At 42.0% G+C, this 10,258-nt stretch overlaps 1 protein-coding gene across 1 annotated transcript in view; it reads right to left on the bottom strand.

Annotated features, from left to right (window-relative positions):
* Positions 1 to 492: 492 nt before the first annotated feature.
* The window catches only part of LOC103511419 (rho GTPase-activating protein 92B), an 11,250-nt gene continuing 1,484 nt past the window's right edge, over positions 493 to 10,258 (bottom strand). Inside the window, exons 3-12 of the mRNA XM_026825187.1 lie at positions 9,426 to 9,445; positions 9,020 to 9,160; positions 8,654 to 8,868; positions 5,579 to 5,785; positions 4,745 to 5,121; positions 4,185 to 4,612; positions 2,937 to 3,258; positions 2,086 to 2,346; positions 1,684 to 1,878; positions 493 to 795 (exon numbers count right to left, since the gene is read on the bottom strand). Coding sequence (XP_026680988.1) covers positions 577 to 795; positions 1,684 to 1,878; positions 2,086 to 2,346; positions 2,937 to 3,258; positions 4,185 to 4,612; positions 4,745 to 5,121; positions 5,579 to 5,785; positions 8,654 to 8,868; positions 9,020 to 9,160; positions 9,426 to 9,445 — 2,385 coding nt within the window. The 3' untranslated portion in view covers positions 493 to 576. The remainder of the gene's footprint in view (positions 796 to 1,683; positions 1,879 to 2,085; positions 2,347 to 2,936; positions 3,259 to 4,184; positions 4,613 to 4,744; positions 5,122 to 5,578; positions 5,786 to 8,653; positions 8,869 to 9,019; positions 9,161 to 9,425; positions 9,446 to 10,258) is intronic.

The following is a 10,258-nucleotide window of genomic DNA, read 5'->3' as shown; positions in this document are numbered from 1 at the left end:
TTTTCTCTCATTACAAAATAAATAAATTTTCAATACAAAAAAATAAAGATAAAATAATATCTGACACAAATCTAATTATAAATGTACGTGTAAGTGTTACTTACTCTACGAATTATCGTATAAATGCTAAACAAATGAGAAAGGCTAATACACGGGACTTTTTATTAACCCACTGCCGGGAATCGAACCCAGAACATCCTGTGTAATGGGTACCAACTGCACCAGGACATATTGTACGTTTAAGGCCTGTTCCCACTTGTCGTTCGGAAAAAAATCGTGTCGTGTGTAGTGGGAGTGGGAACACTCTCATTGAAACAAATAATGAAAAAAAAAAAAAAATCGTGTAGTTTAAGGAAACACTCATTTAAACTACACTGTCTACAGGACATTGGGGGAAAAAAATCGGATGAAACTCGCGACAAGTGGGGAACGGCCCTTTAGGGAAAAATAGGTGTTTTCCTCGCTACGACACCAATGAGCTACTTACCTAGCAGCAGCTAGCCAGTCCTCATACAATGCATAGGTTAATAGAGGTTCAGGTAACTCTCTCGAGTATAACTTAATACAATGAGCTACTTACCTAGCAGCAGCTAGCCAGTCCTCATACAATGCATAGGTTAATAGAGGTTCAGGTAACTCTCTCAAGTATAACTTAAGCACGCCAGCTAACACATGGGCATCGTACTCCAGAGCGTCTTCAAACTTAATGCAATGAGCGTCCAGGCAGGTCTTGAGACGTTTCACCTTGGAGGCCCCGCCTGTCACGCGAAACAAACCTTCCTCGTCCATTCCGATCTGAGAACACAAAAGGGAATTAAGGCAATTTTATATAGCTCTTCTATCCTGTCGTCCTTCTCTTTTTGCTTTCGGGACAATAAGACCATTGCAGTTACAGTTCCCTGTCAAACCTTTTAAAAAAAAAAGCTTTTCATGTTCATGCTGTTACTAGCGTCCAGGCAGGTCTTGAGACGTTTCACCTTGGAGGCCCCGCCTGTCACGCGAAACAAACCTTCCTCGTCCATTCCGATCTGAGAAAACAAAAGGGAATAAAGGCAATTTTATATAGGCCGAAATTCTACTAAAAGAACATAAGGTCAGAAATTAATCAGTCTGGAGGAATACAATTTTATAAAGGCTGAAACTACTAAAAGAACATATTATGGTGATAAAGGAATTAGTCTGGATTAGGTCTTTTTTTTTAGGTTTTCATTGATAGGGAGAACTGTAAACTATAACAACGGAGGTCTAAATGTAGGACCACACTACTATCACGTCACGTGAAGTCAGAAAGATGTAGTTCAAAGAAATTCTACTAAAAGAACATAAGGTCAGAAATTAATCAGTCTGGAGGAATACAATTTTATAAAGGCTGAAACTACTAAAAGAACATAAGGTCAGAAAGGAATCAGTCTGGATTTACTTTTTTTTAGAGATTTTCATGGATAGGGAGAACTGTAAACTATAACAGGTCTAAAGGTAGGACCACACTACTATCACATCACGTGAAGTCAGAAAGATGTAGTTTCCCATAATATTGCAGATTTTCCCATAATATTGCAGGTTTTCCCATAATATTGCAGGTAATTTCGTTCAGGACATCCACAATACTATCACGTCACGTGACGCGTGACGTAACGTGATGGTTGTGTAGCTGTCCTGAACGAAATTACCAAGCAGTCTCACCTGACACAAGGCACGCGTACATAGCTCAATAGGGAACGCTATCTTGCATCCAATCAGAGCCAAGTGTTCCTCCAACGGTTGACAGAACATCGGTTTCATTGGATTCACCAAAATCAGACTGTTCAACTGAGGAAGTGTTTCGTTTAAATGCAACAGAGCCTCCTCGTGCTGTTTCTTTTGCATATGAACGCAGGTCTAAAGGTAGGACCACACTACTATCACGTCACGTGAAGTCAGAAAGATGTAGTTTCCCATAATATTGCAGGTAATTTCGTTCAAGTTTTCCCATAATATTGTAGGTAATTTTGTTCAGGACATCCACAATACTATCACGTCACGTGACGCGTGACATAACGTGATGGTTGTGTAGCTGTCCTGAACGAAATTACCAAGCCGTCTCACCTGACACAAGGCACGCGTACATAGCTCAATAGGGAACGCTATCTTGCAACCAATCAGCGCCAAGTGTTCCTCCAGCGGTTGACAGAACATCGGTTTCATTGGATTCACCAAAATCAGACTGTTCAACTGAGGAAGTGTTTCGTTTAGGTGCAACAGAGCCTCCTCGTGCTGTTTCTTTTGCATGTGAACATAGTCGACAATCACTTGGGCGATTTCACACTCCCGGGCGATAATGTAGTACATCTCCGTAGCCAGAGTGTCCTGGAGGAAGAAAACCGGAGCAATTTAAAGAAAAATTCGCAAAAAATATTCCTGTGGCATACATTTCTCTGACCAGTGTTCAGCGGAGAAAAACTCAATTACCTGGTGAGAACAATCTAAGTCTCGTAAGGACAATTTTTTCTGGGTTCAAATACTATTAAATAAAAAAAAAGTCAGAATAATGGGCGATAATGTAGTACATCTCCGTAGCCAGAGTGTCCTGGAGGAAGAAAACCGGAGCAATTTAAAGAAAAATTCGCAAAAAATATTCTTGTGGCATAAACTTCTCTGACCAGTGTTCAGCGGAGAAAAACTCAATTACCTGGTGAGAACAAACTAAGTCTCGTAAGGACAATTTTTTCTGGGTTCAAATACTATTAAATAAAAAAAAAAGTCAAAATAATTTACAACATCTTTAGTTTCTTTAGAGCTTTTTGTTCTGAACTCTATGTGGTTTGAAGCCGTCGCTTCCCTGTTTCTGCTTGACGCTCTATGCTCTACTTTGTTTAAGCCTATACAATCGCTCAAATATTGCAAACACCGATTAACGATCTGTCCAAAGAGCTGATTAGGAGACCTAAAAAAAAAACACTCACCTCTTCTTCACTTTCATCAAACGGATTCCGTCCATGTCCTCCCACAAGCTCGACAGATTTGGACATCACTTTGGTATGATCACGAGCACCCAATCCTCCCGTACTAGGCAAATCAGTCCCAGCAGGAGCACCAATTCTGACCGTACTAGAAAATTCTGTCCCAGTAGGAATTCCTCTCGTACTAGTACTAGACAGTTCAGTCCCAGTAGGAGCACCAATTCCGCCCTTACTAGACAATTCAGTCCCAGAAGTAGCACCAATTCCGCCCGTCCTATGCGGTATTGCACTATCCGAAGTTAAACCTAATCCTGGAACTAATCAGTCCCAGCAGGAGCACCAATTCTGACCGTACTAGAAAATTCTGTCCCAGTAGGAATTCCTCTCGTACTAGTACTAGACAATTCTGTCCCAGTAGAAGCACCGATTCCGCCCTTACTAGACAATTCAGTCCCAGAAGTAGCACCAATTCCGCCCGTCCTAGGCGGTATTGCACTATCCGAAGTTAAACCTAATCCTGGAACTTTCCCAAAATTCCCATCGCTTTCTTTCCCCATTCTATCACTGTTTGTATTGACTATACTTATATCACTGGTGAAATCATTTGCATTGATTGAAATTTTCTCACATGGCCCTTTCTCACTGATTGAACTTCTCTCACAGACATTGATCCCTCTTTCATTTGGTATCACACTCTCACACACCCCAGGCCTTATTGCTCCCTCACTCGTAACCACGGTAACTCTGCTCCCTTCACATTGCACATCGCTTCCGCCAACTGTCCCCCCGAATTTCACCACGGGGCTGAAATCAGTCCCAGCAGGAGCACCAATTCTGACCGTACTAGAAAATTCTGTCCCAGTAGGAATTCCTCTCGTACTAGTACTAGACAATTCAGTCCCAGAAGTAGAACCAATTCCGCCCTTACTAGACAATTCAGTCCTAGAAGTAGCACCAATTCCGCCCGTCCTAGGCGGTATTGCACTATCCGAAGTTAAACCTAATCCTGGAACGTTCCCAAAGTTCCCATCGCTTTCTTTCCCGATTCTATCACTGTTTGTATTGACTATACTTATATCACTGGTGAAATCTTTCTCATTTGCATCGATTGAAATTTTCTCACTTGGCCCTTTCTCACTGATTGAACTTCTCTCACAGACATTGATCCCTCTCTCACAAGCCCCTCTCTCATTTGGTATCACACTCTCACACACCCCAGGCCTTATTGCTCCCTCACTTCCAAAATTCCCATCGCTTTCTTTCCCGATTCTATCACTGTTTGTATTGACTATACTTATATCACTGGTGAAATCTTTCTCATTTGCATTGATCGAAATTTTCTCACTTGGCCCTTTCTCACTGATTGAACTTCTCTCACAGACATTGATCCCTCTCTCATTTGATATCACACTCTCACACACCCCAGGCCGTATTGCTCCCTCACTCGTAACCACGGTAACTCTACTCCCTTCACATTGCACATCGCTTCCGCCAACTGTCCCCCCGAATTTCACCACGGGGCTGGTCGGTTCCGATTTCCCGTCGCTAAATTTCCTATCACTAGATTTCGCATCGCTAAATTTCCTATTCGATTCACTAGATTTTCCGCCAATTTGACTGAGCTGACTCAGTTTTCCTCCGAAGAAAAACGATTCTTTCGCAGTTTTCCCAGAGTCGCTAAATTTCCTATCACTAGATTTCGCATCGCTAAATTTCCTATTCGATTCACTAGATTTTCCGCCAATTTGACTGAGCTGACTCGGTTTTCCTCCGAAGAAAAACGATTCTTTCGCAGTTTTCCCAGGCTCAGACTTATCGGTGGGCTTGACTCCAGCACTGCTGGTCGCGAGGGAATGGTCTCTTTTTCCATCGACTCCGCCACTGGTCGGTTCTCTTTTCGCCTCGTTACTCTTGGGAGGTTCTTTCCCCGTTTCACTAGTCTTCCCTCCGGCACTGAATTTATCTTGAGAGGCCGCTGTGACCCCGGCACTACATTTTTGAGGGGCCGGGGCGATTTCAGCCGCAGTTTTGGCCACAGGAGGCCCCGGGGCGGGCTTGTTTTTCCGCCGGGTGATGGGCCGAGGGCTGTCACTGTTGTGACCGCTGCCTGCGCCCACACTCGTGCCGGCACTGCCTGGCTCCTGTATGCTGTCGTTCGACTGGGAGCGGGCGATGTTTGGATCTGGAATAGAAAAAGGAGTTCGAATAATAGAATACCTATACCTTTTTTATCCTGCCCGAATGAGACTGAAAAGTCCCTTTACCCTGGCAGTCTAAAAAAGGTCTCGTATATTTGATGGGTTAAAAATTAATACATGTATCTGTATTAGTAACAATTCAAAAGAAAAGACCAGTCCATTCATTATAGTTCGCGCTGTATCCGGACTGGGAGCGGGCGATGTTTGGATCTGGAATAGAAAAAGGAGTTCGAATAATAGAATACCTATACCTTTTTTATCCTGCCCGAATGATACTGAAAAGTCCCTTTACCCCAGCAGTCTAAAATAGGTCTCGTATATTTGATGGGTTAAAAATTAATACATGTATCTGTATTAGTAACAATTCAAAAGAAAAGACCAGTCCATTCATTATAGTTCGCGCTGTATCCGCCACATCATTGGGAGCGCTAGTAGTCTTACCTGTAATAATAACCCCGGCATCTGCACTACTGGCACGACTATGTCCATTCATTATAGTTCGCGCTGTATCCACCACATCACCAGGAGCGCTAGTAGTACTAGTCGGGGTCACATAGAACTCTTCAGGGCCGGGAAAGAAATAATCACAGTAGGACACAAGAGAGTCGACTATCACGGAGTAGGCACTGGCTGTGTTCATGTTAATACCTAAGGGAAGAGAGGCAGTCAAGAGTGAGTTGGTCAAATCAAATTATGTGGACACAGACCACATGCGTTTAATGTAGCAGTTGTTTCATTGCTATAAAATAACAATAAAACACTCATCTTAAAATAAATAAAAAAATGAATCTTTGTGGTAAAGCAGAGAGGTTTTCACAACTTTTGTGGGTATCACAGCATTACTAAGTGCCTTATTTTACTATTACTCTCATCTACTCGTATCATCAATTTACACTTATGCCGTTACTGGTCGCTACTCAATCAAAGTAGCTACGCACTTGTCCTCACGAGACTGAGTGCACCCCGAACTCCAAGCGCAGAGCCGAAAAACTTTGACCCCAGCCGGGAATCGAACCCCGGACCTCCGGAGGCTACAAGAGTGAGTTGTAAGACAGAGAAACATTAGGTCAGCCACTCGCTATCAGGTAGACCTGACAGGTACACATGATCAGGTCCGCCTGTCAGGTCTACCTGTGGGTGTGTCTCATCGTCCCGAAAGCGAAGTGAAAAGGAAGACAGGATAGATAGGAGAAAGCCAGCCATCTGAGAACGAACTTCTGTTTAGGATAAAATCCGCCCCGAGCGGTGATCAAACCCACGACCTAGCGCTTACAAGGAAGACGCGCTACTATCCAAGCTAACTAAGCTATGCTCATTTTTTTTTTTCTTTTTTGACCTGATAGGCGGACCTGATCAGGTGTATCTGTCAGGTCTACCTGACAGTAAGTGCCTGACCTTAAATACAGATAAATAAATAATAATGTTAATTTTTCTCATTTTCTATCTCTTTTCCTACAGGTAGATATAGGTCCTCTAATACATACCCATTGTCACTTAGCGTGTACAATGTACAATTGATTGGCATATACATACATAATCTCAAGTGGTCCGCGAGATTTTTGGTTTATCAATAGTGGTCCGCCAATTCTAAAAGGTTAAGAACCACTGTCCTAAACAGATAAGGTTCGTTCTCGGAACGGCTGGGTTTCTCATATCTATCCTACGCTACTCTTCTGCTCTGAACATTTATGTAATATGTATGTTATGTTCTTAAACCCATAACTTTTAGTCTCATTCAAGACCTTGTTTAGACGGCTTTCAGTCTCATTCGAAACCTTGTTTAGACTGCTTTTAGTCTCAATAGAGACCTTGTTTAGACTGCTTTTAGTCTCAATCGAGACCTTGTTTAGACTGCTTTTAGTCTTATTCGAAACCTTGTTTAGACTGCTTTTAGTCTCAATCGAGACCTTGTTTAGACTGCTTTTAGTCTTATTCGAGACCTTGTTTAGACTGCTTTTAGTCTCAATCGAGACCTTGTTTAGACTGCTTTTAGTCTTATTCGAAACCTTGTTTAGACGGCTTTTAGTCTAATTCGAAACCTTGTTTAGACTGCTTTTAGTCTCATTTGAGACCTTGTTTAGACTGCTTTTAGTCTCAATCGAGACCTTGTTTAGACTGCTTTTAGTCTCAATCGAGACCTTGTTTAGACTGCTTTTAGTCTCATTCGAGACCTTGTTTAGACTGCTTTTAGTCTCATTCGAGCAGGATAAACAAGTATTCTATTCTACCTAAAATCTCACAAATCACAAACTTCCTGATCTTTGGATATACATAGAATTAGAATACAGAACAAAGGAACATTTAACAATTTTCATTGGATATACTGCTACAAAATAACAATAAAACACTCATCTTAAAATAAATAAAAAAATGAATCTTTATGGTAGAGCAGAGAGGTTTTTCACAACTTTTGTGGGCATCACAGCATTACTAAGTGCCTCCTTTTACTATTAGTTTCAATCTACTCGTATCATCAATTTACACTTGTGCCGTTACTGGTCGCTACTCGATCAAAGTAGCTACGCACTTGTCCTCACGAGACTGAGTGCACCCCGAACTCCAAGCGCAGAGCCGAAAAAACTTCGATCCCGGCCGGGTATCGAACCCCGGACCTCCGGAGGCTACAAGAGTGAGTTGTTCATAAGGGAAAAGGTGAGTTGGTTCCCAAAAAAGGTCCATTTTTGTCACGTATGAATTGGTTCCCCTTCAAAAATTTCATGTACGAATTGGTTCCCCTTGGAAAAAGGTATTAATTGGTTCCGACATAAATGTATTTTGTGAACCTTTTTTCGGCTCTGTGCTTGGAGTTCGGGGTGCACTCAGCCTCGTGAGGACAATTGAGTAGCTAGTAGCTACTTTAATCGAGTAGCGACCAGTGGCGGCATTACCAGTCAAAAGAAACGAGCGATGATAAATAATTATGATGATTGAGTAAATGAAAGACATGTAATTTTTTAATACTGTGATACTCACAAAGTTGTGAAAAAGCTCTCTGCTTTACCACAAAGATTCATGATTTGATTTGATATTTTTTGTGAATCTTTAATGGCCGGGTAGGCAAGGTGAGTTTAACTTTAAACTAATCAGTGGTTGGGTGATTTTGAGTTTAGAAACTCACCTATATTATCCGACAACAGACGTTCTTCGTTGCTCCACAGAATGTTCGGACCAATTACAATTGTAGCGACCAGTGGCGGCATTACCAGTCAAAAGAAACGAGCGATGATAAATATAATGATTGAGTAAATGAAAGACATGTAATTTTTAATACTGTGATACTCACAAATTTGTGAAAAAGCTCTCTGCTTTACCACAAAGATTCATGATTTGATTTGTTATTTTTTTTGTGAACCTTTAATGGCCGGGTAGACAAGGTGAGTTTAACTTTAAACTAATCAGTGGTTGGGTGATTTTGACTTTAGAAACTCACCTATATTATCCGACAACAGACGTTCTTCGTTGCTCCACAGAATGTTCGGACCAATTACAATGGTGATTTTGACTTTAGAAACTCACCTATATTATCCGACAACAGACGTTCTTCGTTGCTCCACAGAATGTTCGGACCAATTACAATTGCGATATTCTGCGAGCTCATTTTATTGGTCGCCTTGTTATCACAGAGCTGAGCGAGGAATTTCACCAGGTAGCGAAGATTGTCGAAGTTGGCCGACGGCAGCTTCGAGAGAACCGACCACAGGGCTTGCAGTCGGAGCTCGCTGTTTTCCACCCTGGGAAAGAGAAAAAGCCTATGGTCCGTGGACCACTAGTGGTCCGCAAGAAGGTTTCAGGTGGTCCGCGAGAGGTGAGTAAGGAAAAAGTCATCGTGTCTCTATACATTTTTTTCTCAACAAACAAACAAATACAATTGCGATATTCTGCGAGCTCATTTTATTGGTCGCCTTGTTATCACAGAGCTGAGCGAGGAATTTCACCAGGTAGCGAAGATTGTCGAAGTTGGCCGACGGCAGCTTCGAGAGAACCGACCACAGGGCTTGCAGTCGGAGCTCGCTGTTTTCCACCCTGGGAAAGAGAAAAAGTTAATTTAATTCGTATTTCGATTGCAAACATTTCAACGGGATACTATTTGGTGTTACTATCTCGTGTTGACCCTAAAAGTACAGAGAAAAAGTTAATTTAATTCGTTTTTCGATTGCAAACATTTCAACGGGATACTATTTGGTGTTACTATCTCGTGTTGACCCTAAAAGTACTGTGTCTCTTCTCACCCATCTGATGAGAGGCATACTACGGGATGAGCATGCTACGACACAGACGAGCTACTTACCTAGCAGCAGCTAGCCAGTCCTCATACAATGCATAGGTTAATAGAGGTTCAGAGAAAAAGTTAATTTAAATCGTTTTTCGATTGCAAACATTTCAACGGGATACTATTTGGTGTTACTATCTCGTGTTGACCCTAAAAGTATTGTGTCTCTTCTCACCCATCTGATGAGAGGCATACTACGGGATGAGCATGCTACGACACAGACCACACGAGTCTTATGTAGCAGTTGTTTCATTGCTACGAAATAAAAATAAATAAATAAAGTTTCGATTCATTGATAACACAACATATTGAACAGAACATAAAAATTCATACAAAAGGTATACGTGTCACAAGCATTGCTTTTACAGATGGAAGATTACTCAAGTTAAGCACCGTTGAGCTTGGTGTGAGTTTGGATGGGTGATGGACTGGGTACACATCAAGTACTTCACAAGACCTTCAAGCAGCAATACAAGTTGCTTGGTTTTAGAGCGACAGGATCTAAACATATGGATGGCACGAGTTGTCAAAATAAACGTTATTATTTATTATTTCATGAGTTTGCCTGGGGTTTAACTAAGGATTGTTCCTCAAATAAGGAACTTTTTGGGTTTTAGAACAAGACGCGACACCAAGGCCGTACTTCATTTTTCTCCTTTACCATAGGTTAAACTCTGAAAATTTCGAGCATCCCCCCCCCCTTCCGATCCATTAATGACTCTCGGCCCTCCCCCTAGACCAGGGGTTCCCAACCTTTTTTAGCTGGTGCCCCCCCCCCCTGGAAAAAAATAAACATCTCACGCGCCCCCCTAGGGCCTAGACAAAACAAAACCGGGGATAGCCCTCCGCGG

The sequence above is a fragment of the Diaphorina citri genome, unplaced genomic scaffold, assembly GCF_000475195.1.
Source record: "Diaphorina citri unplaced genomic scaffold, Diaci psyllid genome assembly version 1.1 scaffold713, whole genome shotgun sequence".
In the NCBI taxonomy this organism is placed as follows: Eukaryota; Metazoa; Arthropoda; class Insecta; order Hemiptera; family Psyllidae; genus Diaphorina; species Diaphorina citri.
This window is presented reverse-complemented; position numbering and strand designations above follow the sequence as displayed.